This window comes from Cnephaeus nilssonii (assembly GCF_951640355.1).
Source record: "Cnephaeus nilssonii genome assembly, chromosome: 7".
NCBI lineage: Eukaryota > Metazoa > Chordata > Mammalia > Chiroptera > Vespertilionidae > Cnephaeus > Cnephaeus nilssonii.
Window position 1 is genome coordinate 21,569,978 of NC_137078.1, and position 26,495 is coordinate 21,596,472.

Below are 26,495 nucleotides of genomic sequence, written 5' to 3' on the forward strand. Positions count from 1 at the left end.
TTTAAAAATAATTTTTTAAGGATTCAATGCACAATCTTCCTTTAATCTTTGGCAGATATTTTAGGTTGGCTGAACCCAAGAAGCCTCAACCTGGATACTTCTAAATTTTACCTTTTGTGTGTTAGACCATTTGGGGAGACAAAAGAAAATGGAAACTCTTTCAACCAAATGCAGATACCCAAACATACATGAAATTTTGCACATAATTCCAGTCATTTGATGTCCATCAGGATCCACAGGCCCCAGGAGGAGGCTGCTTGGAGGAGTGTTGCATTTTGGCTATAGTGTGTGCTGAGAGAGGGAATTCTAGGCAGGTCACTGGGGAGGTTCCTGAATGCCAAGACAGGAAATGTAAACTGTGGGAAGCCATTGAAAGTTTCTGAGAAAAGCAGGCTTCTGGCAAAGTTATCTGCATATAGATTAAAATATAATATCTGCATATAAAATAAAATATAGATTTGAAGGCAGAAGGTGGGAGCGGGGGGGGGGGGGGGTTGGGAATGTAGATTTGGAGACTTGCAAAGTCAGGACAAGCAACAATAAGATTATAAACTAAGGTAAGAAATAGGGGAAAGGTGATGGCTATATATGAAAGAGAAAGTGATCTTGTGGGAATTAGATGATCTTGACTTGACTTGTGTCCTGGACTTAAAACCTCCTTGGAATGGTTTCTCACAATTGTCACCCCCTCTGTGGATACCACTGAGCATTATTGAAGAAGCACCAGCTCAACCAGCTGATACCATTTCAAGAGAAGAATGTTCAAGTTCAGAGTTGTTCCAGAGGCTGCTTACCTACTCCATTTGGCTTTCTTCTCATTCCTCATTGTAGCTGGGTTTTTTAACTACTCTCCTCAGCCACTCTGAAAAGTAGACTTACTTAAAGTTTCCTCTGTCATCATTTTCTTCCCTCCATCTTCAATAATCTCTTTTACCCACTGATGCTGGATTAATCTCCCTGAGCCCCACATGTGATCAGAGACCCCAGTTCAAATTTTCAATAACTCACCATAAAGCCTTCCAATGACTAACCCTCCTGTGTGTACTTTTGATCCTACCTCCTCTTCTTCTCCCTAAAAATACTATTTCATAAATTTCTCCACCTCTTTCCTACATCTTCAATCTCATATTCTTCTGATTTTTGGAGCTCAGCCTACTGGCCAGATCAAGTTTTCTCATCCCATCCCGGCAAATTTCCCTTCAGTAGTTCTCCGTACCTTAAGAAATAAAATCCAAACTGCTCAGGAGACTTTGCAAAAAACTGTATTTTCTGGCTCCAAAGCTCTGATAGGAATGGAAAGTTTTCACTACTCAGTCCTGAAAAACAAAAGCTGCTGCCCTTGTTGCTTCCTTGTCCTCCCTTGTGCTTAGGAAGTTACCAAGATCTGTTGATTCACCTGTGGCTGAATGTCATCTTCTCCGTGTCCCTTCTGTCCCTGTGCTGCTTGGATTCTAGTCACTACCCTCCAACTATTGCAGTGGCCCCCTCATTACTCTCTCTGCATCCGTTTCTTCACACCCCGCTTTAGGCTCTATTGCTGTTGCAATAATATTCCTAGAAATAAATCTAATTGTGTCCTGACCATGTACCTTCTCAATCAGGCTATTTAATATTGCCCACCGCCCCCCCCCAACCCCCTAACCTAGACACTCTAGACCTCTTTTGCCATGTTCCTCTTTGTCCTTTATTTTTCCTCCAAAGCATGTATCTTCTAACATACTCTACAGTTTACTTAGTTTTAATGTGTATTGTATGTTCCCCACCCCACTCACTAGTGTAAGCTCCACAGATTGGTATTTTTATATGTTTTGCTTACTGGCATAGCCTAAGCATCTGGTACATAATGAGCACTCAATGCATATTTGTTGAATGTAGTAATAATGTCAATTTCCATTTTCTGATTCTCATCTTTTTCCCCTGCTTGTGGATACAAACACCTAATCAAACCTCTCAAAGGCTTGCATGATCTGGTTCTGACTCCTCCAGCTTCCACCTTTCCCCGCTGGCTCTCTATCTCACCATCATAACCAACTCACGGTTTACTGTTTTTCAAAGTTCCTAGACATGCCACATTCTCCCAGCCCTCTCTGTTCCTTTTGGGCTGTTTTCCTTCCTGGGATCCATGTCTCCCCCTTCCCCATGTGGGGAAAACAGTTCCTCCTCTTTAAAAATCTAGCCAAATGAGTGGAGTTGGTGAGCATCGACCTATAAACTAGAAGGTCACAGTACTATTCCTGGTGAGACACATGCCCGGTGTTAACGTAAAAACATTCAACCCTGTAAAGAATTTTTGTGAGTTTATTTGAACCAAACTGTCGACAATTGCAGGGAAGCAGTATCTCAAGGGATTGGGATAATGCTCCAGAGAATGTCGGCTTTTCATCTATTTTCATACATTGCAATCAAAGGAGGGGACATAGGTGGGTCACATGAAATCCAATGGTGATAGACTAGAGAGGTGGGAGAAAGCAAAGCGGGCAGGGGGGGAGGGGGAGGAAACCCTGGGATTGGATAAAAAGTAAAATGATAGACACATACTTACGTGGGTGCAGGATAGTTAACAGTGAACGATTAACATGATAACAAAAACAATGAAGGAATTTGTGGTATCTGTCCTGGCACCCAGGCACATTAGGTTGTGCCCCAAGGGGTCTGGAAAAAGGGAAGTTACAAGTTACCCAGACATTTCAAAGATATGTTATCATAGATGCAAAAAGACAGATAAACTCAGTTAAGGTAAAGGTTGACCTTGTCAGTGAGGATACCAGCCTAGGAGGTAACTACCCACCATAACTGCTTTTATAAATATCACATGATCTCACTCATTTGTGGAATATAATGAACAACATAAACTGAGGAACAAAAACAGATCCAGAGACAGAGAAGCATCAATCAGATCATCAAACCTCAGAGGAAAGGTAGGGGAGGGTGAGTGTAAGGGGGGGAGATCAACCAAAGGACTTGTATGCATGCATATAAGCCTAACCAATGGACACAGACAACAGGGGGGTGAGGGCATGAGTGGGGGGATGAAGGGGCAAAGAAGGGATAAGGACACATATGTAATACCTTAATCAATAAAGAAATTTTAAAAATAAAAAATAAATTTTAAAACATTTAAAAAAATTTTTTAAAAAGAAGTTATTGGAGAGCCCGGCTGTGGTTGCTCAGTGGTTGAGAGTTGACCTATGAACCAGGAGGTCATGGTTCAATTCCCAGTCAGAGCACATGCCTGGGTTGCCCAATCTCATGGTTGATGTTTCTATCTATCTCTCCCTCTTCCTTCATCTCTGAAATCAATAAAAAATCTTTTTTTAAAGAAAAAAATAAATTTTAATTTTAGACCATCCTTTGTGGTTACTTTAGGTCTCTGAGTTTGCAAGACTGCTATGCAGGCCTTCTCTGAGCTTGTCAGATTAGCATGTGGCCTCTTTCATCCACAACCGGTTGCGGGCTCAATCCCCAGTAGGAGGTGTGTGGGAGGCAGCCGATCAGTGATTCAATTCTCATCATTGATCTTTCTATCTCTCTCTCCACCTCCCTTCTTCTCTGAAATCAATAAGAATATGTATATTTTTAAAAATATAAAGCCAAATGTTACGTCCCTAGAGTCTTTTCCAACATGGCCAAACAGAATTAGTCATTCTCTTCCCTTTGTCTCATTGAATTTTACATGGTTTCCCGTTTTGGCAGTTTTGCACACTGAACCCTTTATTTCCTAGACTCTGCTCAGCCATGTCCCATTCTTCTCTGTGTCTGCCCAATAAATGCTCGCAGTGTCTGGCACAGTAGTAAGTAGTTACTTAACACAATGATTCAAAAGAGGAGCTACCAGTGTATTGAGCCATGTGGTCAAAGCTTTTCAGTACTGTCACCACACATCATGTCCAGATTCTTGCTGCCCTCACCTGCAAACCTGTGCCTCCCCCATGTTCCCTGCTCCTGTGAATGAAGGCTGCCATTCCACTGATTTCCCTCAGGCCATCCAATTAGTCACTAAGTCCTCTGGACCTTGCTTCCCAGACATCTCTCAAATTCATCTACTTCCTTTCAGTCTTGCTTCCAGGAACCTTTACCAACCTGTCATTATCTGTCACCACAGCACACTGCCTGGTACGTGGTAGAGGTTCCATATGTGTTTGTTGAATGTATGAATCTCCTGAGTTAGAACCATTTCAAATGGCCTCACGCAGCCTACCAGGCTGTAAGTCTGAGCTTCCGAGAACAGCCTGTCCAGGTGATTTTTCTGAAAGGCAGTGTTAAAGGTCCAACAGAGGATTTTGGATTGGCCACAGCTTTAGGTATAATTTGACTTTCTGCAAAGACGACTCCTTTGTACCCCCTTGACTTTGTCAAGGAGATTATTTTCTCTGATTATTCCTGTCTCAAAAATTCAAGTTGCACTGGGATGTGTGCATGCTCATGTAAGTTCGAAAAGAATTTGTTTTATTCCAAGTTATAAAAGAGGGCAGGATAACTGTGGCCTTAAACGAAGGGCCCCCACTAAGCATTACAGGTTTGAGTGTCCTCAAATGTAAAGTTATTGGGAGTGGTCTAGGTGGTCCCTAAAGTCACTCTTAGCTTTCAATTTCTAAAAATCTTCTTTCAAAAATTAACGCAGAAACCAAAAGACTAGAGGAGTCAAGGCAATTATAAAATCTAACAAATGGTAAGCGCTCTAAAATCAGTCAGCAACCCTAAGGTGGAGCCACTCAACAGAGTCCAGCACTCCTGCAGGGCTGGGTGAGCGGGGCAGTAGGATGGAGAGCCGTGGGTGCTGGCACGTTGGCACTGGAATAGACAGTTGATAAATGTTTTCTCCCTCTTTTCTCAGCAGACAGTGCTATAGTGATTGCATCTGCCAAGTCTTATTTGAGAAATTGCTGGGCCAGTAGTTACACTGACTGTCATTTGACTCTTCTGATGCCTCCCTGCTTCGTGGGGAGTCTCTGGTGTGTCTGGAGAGCTCTCCTCCTCCTCCTCCTCCTCCTCCTCCTCCTTCTCCTCCTCCTCCTCCTCCTCCTCCTCCTCCTCCTCCTCCTCCTCCTCCCCCTCCTCCCCCATGTCTGGGTTAAGGTTAGGCAAATTTGGTTAGGGTCTTTGAATCCCTAGGATTTGGCTGACTGTCCCCGGCCTTTGGAACGTGTTGGCATGACTTCCCTTACAAAAAGACGAAAAGAGAAACGGAACTTCAGTCATGTGGCTTCTGTTATCTGTAACCATGGAAAACGCTGGCCATCTGTGAGGCTCCCATTTTAACACTTTTTTTCCCCTCTCTCTATTTTCATCTTTTTCTTGGGAAAAACAAGCTGAGGAAGTGGAGAGGCTGGCGGCAATGCGTTCTGACTCCCTCGTCCCAGGTACCCATACCCCACCCATTCGGAGGAGAAGTAAGTTTGCCAACCTGGGAAGGATTTTCAAGCCTTGGAAATGGAGGAAGAAGAAAAGCGAAAAGTTCAAGCACACATCTGCAGGTAAGATTGTTTTTTCCTTCATTTCTCACTGGGTTTTTGTTGACTTCCACTGTGTATGTTAATTAGTAGACTTTAATTACTATAGGCTGTCGGAACCAAAGGAAAAAAATTAAGCCTTAGAATTGCTCTTGTCTCTAATAATTATTCTATATGATTGAGACTGGCTTTTAGATTCTGTGTGTTTTCTTGTGTCTCAGGGGTGGGGGTGTTTTCCAATAACCACTTTATATGATCTATAAATATCTGCACTTACAACTCCACCTTTTCTATAATTGAATGCTTTCATTCTAGCATTGACAATCCATTTCTTATTTTTCATCGTTATTTTCACGGTTCCAGTAAAAATCAACACACAGCAGAAAATAAGTTATATATAGTTGTTAGCGGATAGGATAGGTTATTTCATGGAGGAATTATCTTGAATAAGTGATTCTTGGACATGGCAGGAAAACATAGGAGAGGAGAATTGGAGCATTACTGGTGACAAAGATAACTATAGTTTGTAGCCTAGTGGACAGCAAAGGAACTTGTGGCAAGTCAGCATAGCTGAGGGGTTAAGAGCACATCCTTGGAGTCTGAGTACCTGGGTTCAAGTCCCAGCTCTGATGCTTGGTAGTTACATGGCCTTTGCCCAGTTTATTTAATGCTATACCTCAGTTTCCCCATGAATAAAACAGGGTTATGAATTGTACCTTAAATAACTTAAAATTGTGGAGAGTTCATGTGGCACACTGGATTTTTTTAAATGAGGAAGCGTGTGCTTGAGAGTAATGTATAGGTGAAGGAGTTCTGATTTCACCTTGTTTTAGAGGAGATGCTAGAAGGGTTCTGTCGATTTTTTGTTTGTTTGTTTTGCTTTGATTTTGCTAATTATGTGTCCAGGTCATCCCAGGCCTACTCCAGCACTTTTATTTATTTCTTCCTCTACATCCTAAAAAAACTCAACTTGCTCTCTGTCCTTCTCAGAATTACCACCTCCTCTATTTTTCTGGCCTCTTTTTCTCTTTCTCTCCCCCAAACTAACCACGAAAATAGGAGATTTGACCTACTTTTTGTACCTGAACACTATTCCACAGATCCAGCCATTTTACTGCTAATTGCTTTGGGGGAATGAAAGAGAATAACAAATATAGGACATTTGCAAAAAGTCTTGAATCTTAAACAGTCCTCATGGTAGACATCTCCAGTTCATGTTCTGACTCTGTTCCTTAGATGAAAGCCCCAGTGCCCCACTGCTATATATAACCTGTTAATTCCTGAGATTAGAACAAACTTCTGCATTCCATAAATCTCTATATTCACCTCACTGTATTCTCCAACCTCTTAGTCATTGCACAGATCTGTTAAGGTGTATGTGTAGGTCGTGCATGCATCCCCAAGCACTATGGGTGACTAACTGGGTGACTCCTGTGAATCTCCTCTTCATGAGGTGACAAAAAAAAAAGGACACTTAGACCATTGCATTGGAGAGGAGAAATCAAAATGGAATACATTTTTTAAGCAAAGTACAGTGGCATCAAATTACTCATGAATCATTAAAAGTTTGAAAAAACATTCATTTAAAATTCTTTGGGGAGAAAGAATTTAAAAACATGTGAGAGGCAAAAATGCAACTTTAATCATTCTTATTTTTAACTATTATTAGCAAGTTTCTATGATTTCTGTGGCCAAACTAGTTAAACTGACAGCTGAATGTTATGTGTGTGTAGTTGTTGTTTCTCTTTAAGAGACATTCAGGTTCCAAATTAGAGAAGCTGGAGGACATACTATGGAATATATCTGTATCACAATAGATGGATGGGTTCATGATATAACTGAAGCTATTTTGTGGGGTTTTTTTTTTTAAGTCAACAGTTTACACTGTAGTGTTCCTTGTACTTGACTGGATTCAGAAATGTTATTTCTTGTTTTTGGAAAGGAGAGACTTTCTGTGCTAGTTTTTAGCCAAAATGAGAAAACTATTGTCCACATAAGGATTTTTAACATCATAAATTACATATATGCTCAAGTAATACTTTGAATTACAAACTTTCCTATGCATGGATAAGAATCAAATACTAAATATACTAGAGATTGATTGATTGATTGTGAGAAGGTAATTGGTTTGCCAGTTTTAGCTGGAATTCATATATTTGTCTTGTCTGTGTGTGTATGTAATGTCATTTCATATGCACAGTAATGTCCATGATTTTAAATACAAAGAGTAAGTCCATATATTGCATTTATATTATGTATTTGTATTTAAAATTGTATGCTTTTTTAACACATGAAATTACATTAACACAGTGCATGCTTGGCCTGTTATTATTTCCACAATGAGTTACATTTATAATTTGCCATAATTCTCTACCGTATACTGTAGTTTTACTGTAACTCAAGATATGGGACATGTGTGTCTGCATATATGCAACACCTTCAAATATTGCTTTGCAAGTTGTATAGAAATAAGAAAACTACATTAGAAAATTATGATCTCAAGATTTCCCTCAATTTTGGCATCAATAGCTACTATACGAAATTTTCAAAGATAGATCTTCATGTCTCATGCTGCTCATATGCCCCTCCTGTTCTAAGTCCAGTGTCCTAAAGGCCTTCAGTATTAAGACGAGGTGGCCAAAGCACTACAGGACAGAGTTCCTCTCAGAAGCTTCTCTGCATCACCTGTCAGCTCGGGAGAGCAGTAACGCATAGAACGTAAAACAACAGGCCCTCAGGGAGATGATCTCCACCTGCTTTTCAACCTGCCCTCAGAGGCTCCACTCCGCCCAGGCCCTGGGGAGCAATTAGCCTGATGCCCAGCATCTTTTGTGTTATTGGCAATGGGTGTCCACAAAACATCCTTATACCTGCCCCAGGAACAAAAACAGATTATAACATGTGAAATAGAACAGACAGTGCCTCCTCAAATAGTCAACTGCAGCCAACTTATCCAAATTTCTTGTAAATAGGACTGTATTTAGAAAAAAATAGCCCCGGCAGGAATAAGCTGTGAAGATGCCACCAAGTTGTGCTTTTGTTTCCTTTGAGTTGCAGGGGTTGGCCTTGGAAATCTACAATGTACCAAAGTTTCCTTTGTGTGTGTAAGCTTTACTGCGTACCTATGGCCTTGAAGAAAAACAACAGCAAAACTCCCTGAGTGCCTACCACGTGCTGAAACTGTACCTGGCCCTGGAATGTATCTGTGAGCAAAACTAGACCTTGTCAGTGACCTTGTGGCCTGCACAGTGTTGCTGGAGAGGCAAATGATCAAATCACAAGAAGAAAGCTAGGTCACAGCTATGATAAGGGTAGTGAAAGAAAGGTCCTTTGGAGAATGAAAGACTTGACTCAGTCTGAGGCATCAGGGGAACTTCCTCTGAGGGAGGGGTAGGAATTTGCACCCAGGCAGTAGACCAGCATGTGCAGAGTCCCTGCAGTAGAAGAAGCATATGAACCTTCTGGTAAAGTAGGAAGGACCAGCGGCTGGAGAAGGAAGAGCAGGGAGTGTGGTATGAAATGAGGCTGAGGCTGGAGATATAAGATTGGACCTTCACTAGGCCTGCATCCTATAGAACAAATTAGACAAGAGTGTGAGTGGCCACAGATAGACCAGTTAGGAGGTCATTGGCAGATGATAGTAAATTGGACTAATATTTGGTGGTAGGAATGGATGGATTTGGGTGCTGTTATAAGGAATAAGTGATTGGACTTGATGACAGGTCAGACGTAGGAGGGAGAAAGAGAAGTGTCACAGTTGACATTTTCATGTTGGTTAAGGGTATGTGGCCTTTCCCAGAATGAGTATTTTGGAAGAATGGCAGGTTTGGAGGAGTGGGGACAGGGTGGGAGTGAGGGGGAGATAAGATTGCAAGTTTTGGTACGTGTTTGAGTTGACCTTGTGATAGCCAGAGTTGGCAGTTGACTATATGAACAACAAAGAAGAGGTCTGTGCTTGATATGAAAATGTTGGGTCATTTGCATACATATGTCAATTAGTGATGACCATGTATGAGATCCTTAGGGAACAAGTATAGAATAGAAAGAGAGTCAAAGTTGGTTCTAATAGACAAAGGAAGAATATCATTACTAATGACTGAGTGGAGAAGGATGAACCTATTAAGGAGCTATAAGGGCAGAGGCTCCAGAGGTGGAAGGAAAACCAGGAGCATGTGGTGTGATGGAGCCAGGATTGGAAAATGCTTCAAGGAGTGTATAATGAACTGTGTTCAGTACTATAACGTCAAGTGATGTATAGAAAAACGCCCATTGACTTTAGTGATTCTGATCCATTAGAGGTCATTGATGATTTAGCAAAAGCTCTCTGGGTGAATTATTTGGGGATAAATGCCAGATTAGTGTGGAATGAGAAATTAGAAGGAAAGGGAAAATAAGGCTACGTCTTTGGGAAGTCTGGCTGTGAAATGGGGAAGAGCGATAGGACGAGGATTGGTGATGGAGAAAACGTGTGTCTATAGAGACTCAAATGTATGCGATTTGATTGGGAGGGAGCTGGCTGTGCCTTCTGATTTGTTGTTGCTCTTTTACGATAAAAGTGACATAAGCATGACCAACCAATGTGAAAGATCCCAGAGAGAAAAGGAGTTAGGAAATGTGTGAGACCAAAGAGATCAGGTAAGGGTGCTGAGAAGTTAGGAGTGGGTGGGATGTAAAGCCCAGATAAAAGGGTTGGTATCAGAAGTAATGAGCACCTCCTCCACTGAAATGGAGGGAAGCGGTGGGGCTGGCTGCAGAGATAGAGGAGTCAGGAAGTTGGGAGCAACCCTATCTGATGGCTGAGTTTCTTCTCTAGGTAACAAGTGAGGTCGTCTCCTCACAAAGAGGAGAGGAGGGGTCATGCAGAGGAAAGCCCATTTCAGGTTGATGGTTATGAATCTTCACAGCACTGCTGACTTGTTTCAGCCATTTTGGCTGTCCAGGTACAGCTATGGAGGAAGCAGGTAAGTTGAGGGCTGGAGTTTTGCCAGATGGGTAAAAAGAAAAGAAGGGGAGTGATAAATCACCACAAACTTAGTGGCACAGAGCGACAGAATCATTCTCACACACTTCTAGAGAGCAGGAGTCCAAACTCAAGGTGTTGGCAGGGTTGGTTCCTCTTGGCTGGAGACTGTGAGGAAAAACCTGTGCATGCCTCTCTCCTAGGTTCTGGTGGCTGCTGGGCAATCCGTAATGTGCCTTGCTTGTTGCTGCATAACTCAAAAATCTGTTTCTGTCTTCACATGGCCTTCCCCATGTCTCAAATCCCTCCATTCTCTTAGAAGAACACCAGACATTGGAGTCAGGGTCCACCCTAAACCAGGATAACCTCATTCAGAGGTCCTTAACTTATATCTATAAAGACCTTGTTTCCAAGTTAGGTCACATTCTAGGTCCTGAAGGTTAAGACTTGGATATGACTTTTCGGGGACACTATTTAACCCACTTTAGTATTGGACTTTAAATTGGCTAAGAAAGGAATGGGTTGAGTCAGATTAGAAAAATCAAGAATTTAAGTTCCTGGAGGTCAAAGAACTTTAAAACAGTAGGTGGGAGCAGTGGCCAGAAACCAACTAGCAGCGCAGGAGCTTTTGAGCCCGGAGCTGCATTATCGAATTAGTGATTCTCAAAGTGGAGGCAAAACAGACTAAAGCCTTGGCAGTGCGTGCCATTGGTGGAAGAATAAGCCAGAAAATTATTTAAAATGTGGGAAAGATCCTGTATCTACTAACAGACAAAAAACTACATAACTTACTTGCAAAATTTTGTGCTGATTTAATTTGTCATTTTCAACCAAGGAACTTTCCTTTTTGATTTTAACATTCAACTAATTGCTGAATTGATGTTTTCTTGGAAAGATTCTCTGTGTTTTCTTTTCTCAAATTGAGGTGTTCAGTCCATCATATTCTTAGGCCAATAAAGTATTGCAATTTAATTGATTCAGAGAAAATCAAAAGTTGTATTTAAATTTTCATTCCAGTTATTAGCAAACCCAACTAACGTAGGTAAAATTGTAATAAGGCAGCAACTTTCAAATAGGATTAATTGACTGCCTATTCCTCTACTATGCCACACAATTGGAAACCTTCTTATATGGGCCCCACCCAACTGCCAGTAATAATGAAGGTCCAGGCCTTAACTATATTAGGAGTTCCCTTTGTACGTATTGTGGAGTCCACTTGCTTTTGTCCACTGTTTTCTGTACAATGCAACACTGATGCAACAGGAGATTCTTAGGTACTCATGTAAGTATGGAGCTCCAGCCTTCTCCTTGGCCCCTCTGCCTCATTGGCCTTCTGCTGTAGGTTCTGCTTACCCCAAAATTTCCCAGTGGAACAAGAGTCAACCCTTAACCCTGACCAACGTTAGCTAACTATTTCACCTAGTTCCTGGCTGCCTCTTATCCTCTGGGACAGAACCTGCTTCCTTTATTTCTTCCATCAATTTATCCAATAACTGATGACTTTAGCAACCACTGTGTTTCAAGATTCCCTTCGTGGGAAGCTCATCTCCAGAATTCCTAGTGTGCCATGTGATTGGGGGAGTGCATTTGCATTTCTTAGGGTAGACAGACAGACCCGAAGGTTTGCATCAGAGCTTTTCTAGATATCCTTTTATAGTATAGGATTGAAGAATACAGTTAATAAATAGGATTATTACCTCGTATCCAGCATAGACCAACTGTTCCCCTGTTAGGTCCTATGAAATATCCCTGGCATAGCTCTTGTGCTGGAAGTTTATATTCTTCCCACTCAGGCAGTGAGATAAAACTGAGGGGTTGACAACATTGATGAATAAGTCCATGTGTTCTTGAAAGGCAGCTGATTTAGGCCTTTGTACCCTAACTCTAATGTTCCTTTGAAGTTCCCCTTTTATGCTAGCAAAGTAGTGTTATTTACTTGGTCAGAGCTTAGGTTTTTAGACTTCATGGGTCTCTAAGATGTTAAAGGAGACAAACCCAACTGAGTTGTAAGTTACCAGCAAAGGTTCCTAGAGAAATGAATGCTTAACCAAGGAGTTAGGGAATGGATGTGAGAGAGAGTCATCTGTCCTGGTAGAAAGAACAGAATGTGAGAGCTCCAGGAGAAGAGAGAAGGAGAGATTGACAACCTGTAGTTTGAAAAGAGGTTATGGTCTGGAAAGGATTGTTAGTGGAGGAGCAGAGAGTAGTGAGAAATGAGGATAAAGAGGTGGACGAGAGTCTACTCATAAAGGGTCTTCCACGGTGTGTTATGAAGTCTAGACTTTATCTTAATGCAGTGTCCTAATGAAGATATCAGGGGACTTGCCTTTTATAAGATTATTCTCTGTAGTATGGGGAAAGTTTGGAATGATGCCAAATGTTGTTTCAAGTGTTTAATATAACTACTTCTGTATATTTGTGTCTGTAACGAGAGAAAATTTACTTGTAATCGAATTAAGAGGATACCTCATTGCAAATTGAATATTAAGTGTCTCTACTGATTCTGGTAACAAGAGAACTGCTTAGCAGGTGGTTGATTATAATGTGGGGAGAGATGAAGATAGACTAAAATAGTGACACTAGGAATTTAAGACTGTGAACAGTTGCAAGAGATATTTAGGAGACAGAATGAGCAAGACTAAATTACAGATTGGATATGGAGGATGAGAGAAGAATAAAGAACTACTCTTCTGTTTCTCTATAAGCAGTCGGATGGGTGGAGGTACCACTCACTACATCAGGAACACTGAAGAGGAGAGGGTGTGTGGGGGAAATGATCATTTATTTTGGGGAGTTCTGGCTTTTGTGGTGTTTCTGTGACATCCAAGGTGGAAGGGACGTTGGACATAGAGAACTGGGTCAGCAGGGGTCTGGCTGGAAGTGCAGATCTGGAAGTCATGGGCATCTGGGGCATCTTTGAGGTCATGGGATGAAAACTCCAAGGAGAGAAGTGGGAAGCAAGAGAAACTGCCGCAGCACCCTGAGGACTATCAGCCTGTAAGATAGGAGCAGAGACAACAGAACCTACAGAGAAGGTGGACAAAGCCAACAGGAGAGTTAGAAAGCCAGGGAGGACCAGTGGTATCACTTGACCAGAGCAGGAGAGCATTGAAAAAAGGAAGAGGGTGCACTCCACCAGGTTCTGACAAGATGGTAAGGACTGAGAGGAGTCCAATGGGTTCATTTACAACCGGTCATTGGTGTCCTTGAGGAGAACAGTATCAGGAAAGCTGGATCGCTGGGACTCACATAGCATATGGCTGAGGAATATGTCAGGGGAAAGGAAGCAGACTTCTTCTTTGAAGAAGTTTGGCTAGAAAGGAGGAGAAATATGTAGTAATCACCAAAAGGCTATATGAGCTTGAGGGAGGTGTTGTTTGTTTAAGGCTAGTCAGATTGTGTCAAGCTGCAAAATTTGCCTTAACGTGGCTTTGGCATTCCAAGGAAAACAGAAACATCAGTAGAGTGGCTGTTATACCAAATAAATATATTTCCACACATTTTTTAGCAATGACAATTCTCATGATTAGGAAAAATAAACATGCAAATAATTGAAGCACTATTTAGCATCTGATTTTAATAAGAAATTATCAAACCAAGTTGTATAGCTTTCAGTGACTGGCTGGAACACACATTCCTTTTGGGCGATTGGAACATTCAGTTTCTTTAAGAAAGAGGTTGAGCAAGGACAGGCAAAGAAATCGTCTTACCTGTGTATCCACCAGGACCCACAAAGAGAACATCTAGGTGTTAGACAGCAAAGGCGACTTAATGGCCCTGATTCTTTTTTAAAATCTCTTATTAGATGGTATAGGCTAAAGACTATGAAAATTAGTACTTTCCTAGAGCAAGAGTTATAAAGATGTAATTGTTTTCTCTCCAAGTGAACTTTACCCATCACTCTGCTATATGTCAAGAGTATAAAATCCTTAATGACAGTGACCCTGCCTTTCCCCCTCTGTCTCCCAGCATTGAACAGAGTACCAGACATTATGGGTGCCCAAGTGAGGTGGTCAGCCCACTATATATTTTTTAATCCTCACCCGAAGATATGTTTATTGACAAGAGAGAGAGAGAGAAAGAGAGATCAGTTGCCTCCTGTATGTGCCCCAATGTGGGGGATCAAACCTGCAACCTAGGTATGTGCCTGGACCAGGGAATCGAACCCACAACATTTTGGGATGACACTCCAACCAACTGAGCCACCCAGCCACGGCCAGCCCACTATATTTTTGAGGTCTTCTGTTTATGAGATCTGAGAGAGGAAAGGGCAGCACACAATAGAAGGTCCAGCCTTTGAAGAACTTGCCTTCATTCATGATTGCCTTTCAGTTTCTCAGAGTTGTGCACATGTCAGACTCAATGGCAGTGTGTTGAATCTCAGGTCATTTGGGCAGCACTATTGTTTGGGTTAGCTGTTGCTAGGTAATGAAACACCTCCAAACTTAGTGGCTTAAAACAACAACTTAGTCATATTATCTTCTGGGACCAGAGGATTGACTGAGCTCAGCTGAGTGGTTCTTCTGCTGGCCTCTCTTGGAGTATCTCATGTGTCCGAAGACATATGGAATCAGGGTCATCTAGAGTCACTGAGGCTCGTGGGGGACATGGGGAGAGCTGTCCCCTCTCCTTCTCCATGTGTTTTCAGAGCCTTTCCATATGGTCTCTCCCCATGTCCTCTCCAGCAGGGCTTCTCAGGGCCCCCAAGAGCACCGAAGTAGATACTGATGGGCCTTTTAAAGACTCAGGTCCAGAACTGGCCCAGTATCACGTTCGCAGTATTCTGTTGGTCAAGACAAGTCACAGAAGCAGCCCAGTTGGAGCAGACAAACAAGGATATGAATGTAAGGAGCGTGGTTCATCGGGGGCTGTCTTTGGAAGTCAGCTGCCACTGTTGTTCAAGGTGTAACAAAACTACAGCTGCTGTTTGTTCCCTTCTACCTAGGCAGAAATTGCTTCAGTAGTCACTATCATCTTGAGTTTCCATGGATGTGAAATATGCATGACCCTTACCATGCCTTGTTGACTTTAATTTTCCAGAAGACCTACATGGTGTTATTAATTGCATTTGACAGGTGAAGAAACTGAGGCTTAGAGAGGCTAAATAATTTCCAGTTAGATGGCAGAATTTAGCCTATGCTTGTATTACCTATGTTGCATTTCGGATCCCTGAGTATGAGAACTCATAATTCAGATGTTTTAAAACATAATTCATCTTTACTTCATGGTGATATTACAAAATTCTTTCCTTTTCCGACATATCTGTATATAGCTAAAATATGAAGGAAGAGAATCTCATCAATAAAGCTGACAGTGGAAGTCATAATATGAGTCTTTCTTTAATGCCCTTAGAGCAGTGGTTACCATCTCACTTGTCTTTGCATCTCAGTGTCCAGCTCGATGCCATGTACAAGGCAGACACCACTTGTCGAATGGCTAAGAGAGTGAATTGATACTGGCTCCAAACAAACACCATTCAAAATCATTGCATTAATGTTTTCTATGAAACACAATCTCTTTCTTCTATATAATATATAGGAATAAAATATGCATGGAAAGGTAAGCAGACAATAATTACACAGGCCTCTGGGGTGGTTGCTAGATTTGGGGCTCAATATTCCCAGAACTAATTCTATGAAAGGACGCAAGCCTTCCAGCATTTACCGTTAGATGTGTGTTTGGCGACTGACCTCTAAGTTCAGCAGGAGCTCCGTGCAGGAAGGTAGTGAGAGACGGTGGTCACAGCACAGACCAGGCAGACCTGCTGCCAAGTTCCTCAGGTCAGGTCCTCCACGCGCTGCTCAGTTCCCTCATCTAAAGTAGGGATAAAGCTGGCACCTCACAGAGTTGTGAGGATTGAAAAAGAATTTAATTCTGGAAAGCTCTTGGAATAGTACCTTGCAGAGAATAATTCTGAGTTTTATCTATCATGAGTTCTTTTTCTAGAAATTCATTAAGAAACAAACATCCAGGACCAAAGCAAGACTCCTTATTTCCAGTCTTTGAATGGTGTGTGTACCAGACGACAACCCCGATGGAGTTTCTTAGATATAGGTGGTGTTTCTTCTGGTCCTGGGTATTGGGGCCTAATTTCAGACACACTGTGCAGTTCCGAGGAGCTGGAGTTTATCCTGTGTTTTCCTGGGCTCCAACAAGTTAGTTCACGGAAGTATTTCCTTCTCTCCGTGAATTCACAACTAAGTGAACAGACACAATGGCCCTGAGGAAGTGCTCCCTCCTGTTTCCCCTTCGCTGCATCACAGACAGAAGCACGCACAGCATGCGAAGAGGTGTTCTCAGGGGAAACAATGTGTGTGTCGTCTCTTTTGGAAAAATTAGAGCTCTGGGGCAAGTCAGATTGCTCAAAAAGGGAGAAAGATGTAAACAGGAGGACTGTACGCTTTATTTTCCATCCCTAGACGTCTTTGAGAGTGAAATGAGATGCCATGACTACGGAGGCCAGGGCAGGGAGCACAAACAGGCCTGTGCCAGGCAAGGTGGGGAGCAGGTCAGTCTATACAAAGCCGCCAGGACAGAAGCTGAAGACCCTGAGGCCAGTTTACAAATAGAAAAGTGCCAGTTACTTTCTGAGAGAACATAGAAGGGACCTTTGGAACCAAGACTCTTAAAATCATTAGTATGGCCTTCAACTGCCTGCCTTTCTGTGAAATTAATGAATGGGGCATGAGTCCATTAGCATCTTTACAGAATTGGATTTCTTTGTTCCTTGCCTCCTTCTGCACTTCTTAGACTGATATCTTGATCGCAAGTTCTGTCCCAGTGACAATTTCCTCCACAAGTAATTTACTCTCCCTTCCTTCTACCCTCCTCTCACTCTCCAAAGTCCATGGCTGCTCCTGCCATCTGCTCCCACACCAGCAGGCCCAGATTCCGGTCCAGCTTGCCCGCCCTCCAGGAGGGCACCACACACCCTGCTGCTGCCTCCCACGTCCAGGCCTGGAGAGCACTTTGGACTCGCCTTGAACACTTCTCTGTGTTCCACACAGTCTTCTTCCTTTATTTCTCTCCCGCCCATGTCCTGGAGCACTCATTTCTCCCAGCTCAAGTTCTGATGTCTCCGAAGTTCGCTGTATGGCTGCCCCGGACACACATCCCCATTGGCAGATCCAGCCTCCACCTCCAGGCCAGCCCTCTGCACGACCTTTGCACTGTCACCCCAAATAAGTATGTCTACAGGGATGCTTCCTTTCTGCCCTGACAGGCTTCCCTCCACAAGCACCCTGACTCTATTAATGATCATCATTCACTTAGGGGCCACCTTTGAATCCAGTCTACAGGATTTTACTCTGCATTCAGTCTAATTACAGACGTGTGCTTTCCTTTCTCCACTATCACTTTAACATAGACATTCATCCGGGTCCCCTTTATTTCCCCAGCATCCTTTGACTTTTGCCCTTTGACTTTTTAAATTAACATAAACTTGATAATATCACATTAGTACTACTAATAACAATGGTAATTGTTAATAGTTGTGCCCACTGACAAATACTGACCCAGCTGCGATGGAGCCCTCCGTGGTCCCGTGAGGCAGTAACAGTTACTGTGTTATAGATGAGAATAAGGAGGCCGGGGAAGGGCCAGGAACTTGCCCGGGATCGCTTGGCTGGTGAATGGTGAAACTAGAGGATTGGGATGCAAGGCTCTCTCACGCCAGAGGCTTCTAGGCTTTGCTTGGAAATATCCCTGCTATGTGTGACTGGAGAGCACCAAGAGTGAAAGGGTTAAGATGTATGTGTAGCTAGATCAGTGTTGAACACGCTTGAATTCAGAAAGCTGATCTCATTATCAAAAGTCATATTGCAGATAGAACTTGGCGATGTCAACGACTGATGCTTACCTTCCTGAGGCAGAGAACGATCCCTATATGATGCATTATAACTTGCCTCTTAAAAAAACCATTTCCTTTATGTATTTGGTTGGTTGATTTATTTTGTTGTTGTTGGTTTCCTTGTTGAGTTGCTGGAGATCTAGGAATGACTTTAGGCAAGGAACCAATTATGATTTGGGGCTTGTTTGACAAAAATAAATATCAAGTAACCTTAATAGAGAGAGAAATAGACCATGAGGCCACTCGTGCATCAAACAGTTTTTGAAGGTCAGTTTTAAAGGTCTTCCTTCTTCCTTTTCTTAGCTGGAGGGAGAGTTTGGGTGGGGGTGAAGTGTGAATATAAAATGTGTGAGGTATTAATGAAGTCACACGAATGAAAGAAAGCATTGTGTACGAAGAACCTGCTTTGGGTGGCAGTCTGACCTGGGGATGGAGGACGTGTATGATAACCTCGCATGTCTCGGAGGACCTTGCTGTTGAATCACAATGAGTTATAATTAAGCAATGCTGTAAGAGGTCTTTGTGGAGGAGAAGTCGGAGAGGGGAGCTAATGATGTTCAGATGCAGATATAATTTTGGCATAGAAGACTATTGTAACATTAGTCTATTTTTGTCCCCAAATTAACCAAGTGTGAGTCTGAAGAGAATGACTGTCTCTTCTATGGCATAGCAGCATCTTTGTGTGCTCTGGAAGCTGTTCCGTCCAGATCGCTGGGCCTTCCATTCCCTGGTTTTGGGGAGCTGGAAGATGCTCTGAAATTGTAGGAAGCTGCTTGCCACCACTGCGTGTTGTTGTCAAGGACACCTGTAAACGGACCTTTAAATGCTGCCCAGCATGTAGGAAGGGGTTGTTTAATGCGGGAGTTTGAGCATCATGCTGATTACATTTTCTGATGTTTCTATGAAGATTCTATGAAGTAACTATGAACTGTCATTCCACAATAATATGTTTCTATGTAAAACAAAAATTTATACAGTTTATCCACCATAGCACAAAACTCTATTTCATGCATGGACAACTGGGAAGATTCATTACCAGAAAATTCACCATTACAAGGAGGAGGATTCTCACCTGCCTCATGAGTGATTGAAGCATCACTTGATAGATCTGGGTTAAGTGGATATTTCCAGAGATAGTCGTAATAATGGTCCTTCCTGGATGGCCACAGTCCATCGTCTCTGGTGGTTCTGGAAAGACCAGTCAGCTCAGGTGTGTTGAATTCTAATCGTTGCTATGTAACTACATGTCTCTAAACAAGTCACTGAACATGCTCATCACAACTGCACCCCCACGTAATGTAAAGAAAACTTAGAGGTGTTTTTAAAATAAAAATAATACATTCCATTTAAGTTTGAAAATAGAACATTTGCCCTTCTTGACACTTACAAATTGTGATCATTTATACATGTTTATGTGTATTGTTTCACATAGTTTAATTCAAAGTATAAATATTATTTTATCTTGCTCTCTTATTTTATTTTACTTGTTTAATTTCGCGGTATGTTGTAGTGGAATTCTTACTCCTGGTCAGCCACGTCACCTCCCTAATGACTGTCAACCATCCCCTTGGGTGTGCGAGGTTATAAATACCCTGCCGCAAACATCGGCATGGGCAGCGTTTGTTTTCTTTTGTGCTTTCTTCTTTAGGATGGAGACCTGGTTCTGGGGCACATTGGGCATGAATATGTTTTGGTGACTCTTGCTTTCTGAAAAGGTTGTGGTGTGATGTGTCGAGCGATGGCTTTGTGCTCAGCAGTGTTGGAACCGGAGATGTGAGTGGTGCTGGTAGACAGTATGTGTGTCCGTGAGAAGTCAGTCGGCAACACGGGAGCAGAGGCTCTTTTCTAGGCTCTTCCATCATCAGCTAGTCTGTTCCTCAGGGAACTGGGGTGGTCCTCAGGGAAGCTGTGATCATCAGCCTCTGTTTGGACTGATTTGAATATCGCAATCCACTAATAGTCTAGCATTTTCCTCCTCAGAATAACTGAACTTTAGTGAGAACATTAATATGGGCCAGCTGGGAGGTACCTGGTATTGTTACCAGTTTTAACTAGCAGAAACCGTAAAGATATATTATTTACAGGTGGGCTCTGATACCGGATTAACAAGAAAAAATAAAATACTTGAGGGAATAGCAGAATGTTTCCTAATGGTTTTTTATTTCAGGTGAATTACATGAAAATTGAAATTCCTTTAACCACTGATTTTGAGGCAAAGGGAGCAACCAAGAGGAGGCTTAGAATGGACCAGATCACAGGCCCCTTTTTGTCATATTAGGGACCAGACTTTACCTGTAGGCAGTGAGTCACCATTACAAATTTGATTCAGGGAAGTAGCACAGTTCATATTTTCAATTCAAAACAAATTATCTGAGCAAAGGATATGAACTAGCAAATCAAAGAAAATTACAAATGTCCCATATACATAAAAAGATCTTACCCTCACTTGTAATGAATAAACAAAACAAAACAAATTGAAACTAGTGAGATGCTATTTTTCACTTATGGCTTGGGCAAAGATAAAAGAAATCGATAAGTACACTGAGTCAGCTAGTAAAGTGGGAAACAGACGCTCACTTACAGCGCTGGCGGGAGGATGAATCAGAGCAAGCTTTTCAGAGGACAATTTGGCAACAGTAACCAGAATTTCAAATGCACTTACCTTTGACCTTGCTATTCATCATATCTAGCAACGGATGTTCAGGCAAGGAAGAAGATTCCAGACAGGAAAAGAAGGTGCTTCCTAAAAACAGCTGTGAGGAAGGGCATGCTTGGAGGAGCTATAATTTCCAGGAATTTAACCTACATGTGTGCTTGCAGAAGTACAGTGAGATGGATGTGCAAGGTTGTTCACCACAGATTATTTATATCAGAAACTGGAAACAGGACAAATGCCACAGCAGGCCTGGTTACATAAATCATGGTCTTATTAAAACAGTGGAGTGCCACTGAGACACAAAAAAAATGTGAGGTGGAGTTTTATATTTAAATATGGAGAGAACTTTAAGGTGTACAGTTAAGTGGGAAAAGAAAGGCAAGGTGCAGAGCAGTATGTGTGTTATAATATTATTCATGTCAATTTTATTTATTTTTTTAGTTCAACATTCCATCTTTTTTGTTTTTTAACAAAATTTATATGTATTTAAGGTATGCAACAATGATGGTTTGATATACATATAGGAAAATGAACATTATATTCAACCTAATTATTGTATTATTTCCTCACATAGTTACCAATTTTCATATGTAATGAGAGCACCTGAAAATTTGCTCTCTTAGCAAATTCCCAGTATTCAATGCACTATTATTAACTACGGTATAGATTGTATGTTTAGTGTTGGTTTCTGAATAAAAATGTTTTCTGCAAAAATATGGAAGAAACATTTGAGTGTGGTGGTTTTGGGGGAATAGCACTGGATATTGAGACAAAGGAGGAAGGTTTGGCATTTCATCATACTCCTTTCTTTGCATTTGAAGAATTGCCATTGGTATGTGTTACTTTTATACAAAACTAGAGGCCCGATGCACGAAGATTCATGCCAGGATGGGCCTTCCTTCCCCTGGCTGCTGGCACCACCTTGGCTCTGGCCAGAGGCGCCTTTCCACCTTCCCACGCTGCCCAGATGCCCGGAGCAGCTGGGGCGATGCGGAACACCTGCATCTTCAGCATGGCGCTTGGCGCTTGCATATGCAAATTAACCTGTCATCTTTGTTGGGTTAATTTGCATACTCACTGTGATTGGATGGTGGGTGTCGCAAAGGTACAGTCAATTTGCATCTTACTCTTTTATTAGTGTAGATAATTACAAAAAATACATGCTTACTAAATTGTATGTAGCCATAAATTACCTTTGCTTCATTGAATCTTAATTCATCAACACACATATTAAGTGCCATTCACTCTTCCAATCTCCTTACATTTATTAGCTTACATAATTATCACAAACCATACAAGACAGGAACTATTTTCATTCTCATTTTGTAAATGAGGAAATGGAGACACAGAGAGTTAAGCCACTTCCAACAAGGTCACACAGCTATTAAAAAGCATAGGTAGGATTTGAACTCTAGAAGCCTGGCACCCAGCCCACTATACCTTTGTTCAATATTATTATTTTCCAGCATCAAAACAGGAATCTGTTTCCTAGAATAAGGTCTTGGTAACAACCGACTTATACACTATTCCTTGTGGCCGATTTGAAGTTCATTTTGTTTAGTCTCTAAATAATTTTACTTTGTAAGAAGCTGAAGTTGTTCTGGCCTCTGTTCCAACAGGTACCTCTTTTGCAGATGCAGAATTTGCTCAGCCTTCATCTGCCGATAATTAGGCCATTACATAAAGGTGGGAACTGCTCCTTGAAGCCCCTCCTCTTTATCAACCTTAGTTTTACTTTCTGAGAGGGAAATCCACAGTAAGCTCTTCCAGGCATGCTGTGAACCTCACCAGTGGTTGGCCAGGACACATTCACATCTGTCTTCTATAAGCTGCAGGCTCCTGGACTACCCCATTTGACTACCCCATTTGACTACCCCATCCACGGCAGAACCCATTATAGCTCAAGGTCATAAGCCAATGGTTATACGTCTGCTCTCTGACTCCCTGCATATTTTGCTTGGAAAACAAAATATACTGTAAGTTAGCTAGAAATCAGGCAGAATGATTAGATGAATACAGCTAAAAATTTCACTCTTTTCAGAATTATGTCATGGAAATGACAATAGTATTTGATCAGATATACCTTCTTAGCAATGGAGTACTTGAAGGCACAATATAAGGGAGCATCTTTCTTTTCCTCACTATCTGCTGCTACTTAATGGTTCACAGTGCCCTATGGTGTAGCTCAGGTTTCTCCTGCAAATTCCTGTTCAATAAATACTTATCCAAGATCCCCTAAATGCCAGACCCAGAAAATTGAGAGCTAAATAAGACAAAGTCTGCCCACACTACACACACTCTTGGAAAGAAACAGAGCTGGCAACCAATAATTACAGGCTGCAAGATTCGTGGGGATGAGGTATACACAGTGCTCTGGAACCACAAAAGAAGTGATTGCCTTGATTTAGTCCCACATGAGAATTACTGCACAGGGAGATGGCCTAAAGTCATCATTGGGAAATACTAGTCTCTTGAGTTATTTCAGCCCTTTGCCTGCATACACACAACACCTGTGCTGCCTGGAACTGCAAGCACTGGTAGCTGTGTGAAAACACTGTAGACCCCTGGCCACTGGATGTTCATACCTGCGAGTGGTTCAGCATTCGGTCTTTCTTTCATGAGCAGTTTTGTACTTACTAAGTGTTAAGCACTGTATTAGGCCCTTGGACACAAATATGAAAAAATTAGGTAGCTACCCCCAGACTTGAGTCTGGCCCAATGATTGCAGGGGTAGAGACGGCAATAGAGAGCCGAGGACCAGAAAAGTCAGAGGAAGATTCTGCGGGGACTTTGGAATTGGTGTCAATTGTCTATAGAGAGAAGAGATATTCCAGATACGGGAAGAAATGCTGCAAAGTCATGGACTTAGGAGAGGCATGTTCAAAAAATTATTAAAGAAATTTAAGTGGTATAAGAGCAGATCAGTGTGGATGCTCTGAGAGATCGGGAAAGAGTGTTGTTACCCTCAACCTCCTCTAAAGTGCTTGTGAAGAAGAATAATAGGTGAGAGTTACTGTATCCTTAATATTCCAGGTACTACTCTGAATGTGGTTCATGCTTTTTCTTGTTTAACTCTTACTGCAGCCCCATGAGGTATCCTTATCCCCAATTTGCATTTGTGCAAACTGAAATGCAGGGAAGTTCAAGAACTTGCCAACGTCTTGTCTCAGTGACTTGGGGAGGCAGAATCCATCAGGTCCTTTGTGCTTCAGAACCTGCAAATGTAACCACAGCACCACAGTTACAGTCCTTACACAGTGGCTAGAATTTGATGGGTAGAATTAGTGGAGAGGATATTCCAAACCAAGCAAATGGGATAAGCGAAGGCACAGGTGGGGCATCAGAAGTGTGCTTTAGAAGTCTGACTAGTTGGAACATGGGTTCATAATAGGCAGGTGCAGGCAGATATGTTAGGATTAGATCATGGAAAGTAGTAAAGATTCCAGAGTGGGCTCTTATTCCCTTGGAGACTTTTGAGCAAGGAGGTGACATAATCACAGCTGGCCTTTGGGTGACTCACTGGCAGTTACAGACATAGCTGCCAGGGGAACAGTAGAGAGCCTGGCTGAGGGAGGCCCTAAGTTAGAAGGCTATTATAACAGTCTGCACAAGAGATAATTGGAGCCTGCATGGGTGGTGGCCTCAGCCATGAAAAGGAAAAGAGAGATTTGAGAGACACAGAGGAGGTAGAAGTGACAGGACTGGGGAGACAAGATGTGGGGGCGAGAGAGGAGAAATCAAAGATAGCTCTCAGGTTTTGACCCTGGGTGACTCATGCTTAGTAGCACTTTGGGTAACAGTTGAATTTAGGAGAAAAGAAAGAAAGGGCCTTCTCTTTTTGACAAGGAATCCTCAAGGCCGGAGAGAATATAGAGGCCCCCATCACACAGTGAAGCAGAGGCCATCCGCTGGGAGTGCAGGGCACCCAGGCTCATGCCGCTGTGTCTTGAAAAGAGAGGGAGTCATTTAACCCTATGAGTAAGTTCTGTTTGTTCTCTAGGGCTCTCCAAACAAAGTACCACAGGCTGAGTGTCTTAAATAATAGAAATTGATTGTCTCACAATCCTGGAGGTCGTAAGACGGAGATCAAGGTATCAGCAGGGTTGGTTCCTTCTGCTGGTTGTAAAAGAGAATCTCTCTGATGCCTCTCTCCTAGCTGCTGTGGTTTGCTGACAACCTTTGTCTTCCTTGGCATATAGATGCAACATTCTGATCTCTGCCTTCATTTTCACGTGGTGTGCTCCCTGTATGTGTGTCTGTGTCCAAATGTCCCCTTTTTATAAGGATTTCAGTCATATTGGACTAAAGGCCCATCCTACCTCTAACATGACTTCATCCTAATCTAACTAATCACATCTTTAATGGCCTTATTTCCAAATAAGATTACATCCTGAGATACTGGGAAGTTAGGACTTCAACATGTGAATTTGGGGGGTGGATACAGTTCAATTCATACCAGCAGTGAATGAGAGGAAGGCTTTTTGCTCTCAAAAGACAACCAGGTTTCTGTTCTTAAGCATCTTCTGGAGGTTTATGAGCAAGTCATATTGACTTTAAAATATTATCACTATATCAGGGAAACACGTTATAAAGCACATGATTATCTGACCACTATGATGTACACCTGAAACTAACACAAAACAATATTGAATGTAAACTGTAATTGTAGAAGAAAAGTAAAAATATATGTATATTATCACGTCAATAAGATCTGAGGTCTATTGGCAACTCCTTAATGACTTGCAAATATTTTATTTATTTATTATTTATTATTTTTATTTTTTATCATTTGTGCAAACCTTTATTTTCTCAGCATTTTTTTATTGTTTAAAGTATTACATATGTCTCCTTTTTCACCAATTGACGCCCACCCCCGCCGCCCCGTCCACTCCCACCCCCGAGGGCAAGCCCCCACCGCCCCAGTGTCTGTGTCCATTGGTTATGCTAATATGCATGCATACACGTCCTTTGGTTGATCTCTAACCCCTCTCCCCCTGCCCCTTGTCTCTGGATCTATTTTTGTTCATCAGTTTATGTTGATCATTATATCCCACATCTGAGTGAGATCATGTGAAATTTATCTTTCTCTGACTGGCTTATTTCACTTAGCATAATGCTCTCCAGGTCCATCCATGCTGTTGCAAAGGGTAAAAGTTCCTTCTTTTTTACAGCAGCATAGTATTCCATTGTGTAGATGTACCACAGTTTTCTAATCCACTCATCTGCTGATGGGCACTTAGGTTGTTTCCAAATCTTAACTATTGTGAATTGTGCTGCTATGAACATAGGGGTACATATATCCTTTCTGATTGGTGTTTCTGGTTTCTTGGGATATAGTCCTAGAAGTGGTATTACTGGGTCAAATGGCAGTTCCATTTTTAACTTTTTGAGGAAACTCTATACTGTCTTCCACAGTGGCTGCACCAGTCTGCATTCCCACCAGCAGTGCACGAGGGTTCCTTTCTTGGAAATACTTTTAATTAGCAAAAGAATGTCAGTACCTCAGTTATTCCTGTGAGCAGCATCCTCCTGGTTTCCTGGCTCTAAAGCACTTTCAGAGCAGTGATAATCCTTCTCCCA

At 42.0% G+C, this 26,495-nt stretch overlaps 1 protein-coding gene across 5 annotated transcripts in view; it reads left to right on the forward strand.

The window, feature by feature from the left end:
• Positions 1-26,495, forward strand: part of PHACTR1 (phosphatase and actin regulator 1) — a 287,668-nt gene that overhangs the window by 90,932 nt on the left and 170,241 nt on the right. For all 5 annotated transcript variants that reach the window (XM_079776162.1, XM_079776166.1, XM_079776164.1 and 2 more), the window contains exon 2: positions 5,310-5,474. In XM_079776162.1, coding sequence (XP_079632288.1) covers positions 5,310-5,474 — 165 coding nt within the window. The remainder of the gene's footprint in view (positions 1-5,309; positions 5,475-26,495) is intronic.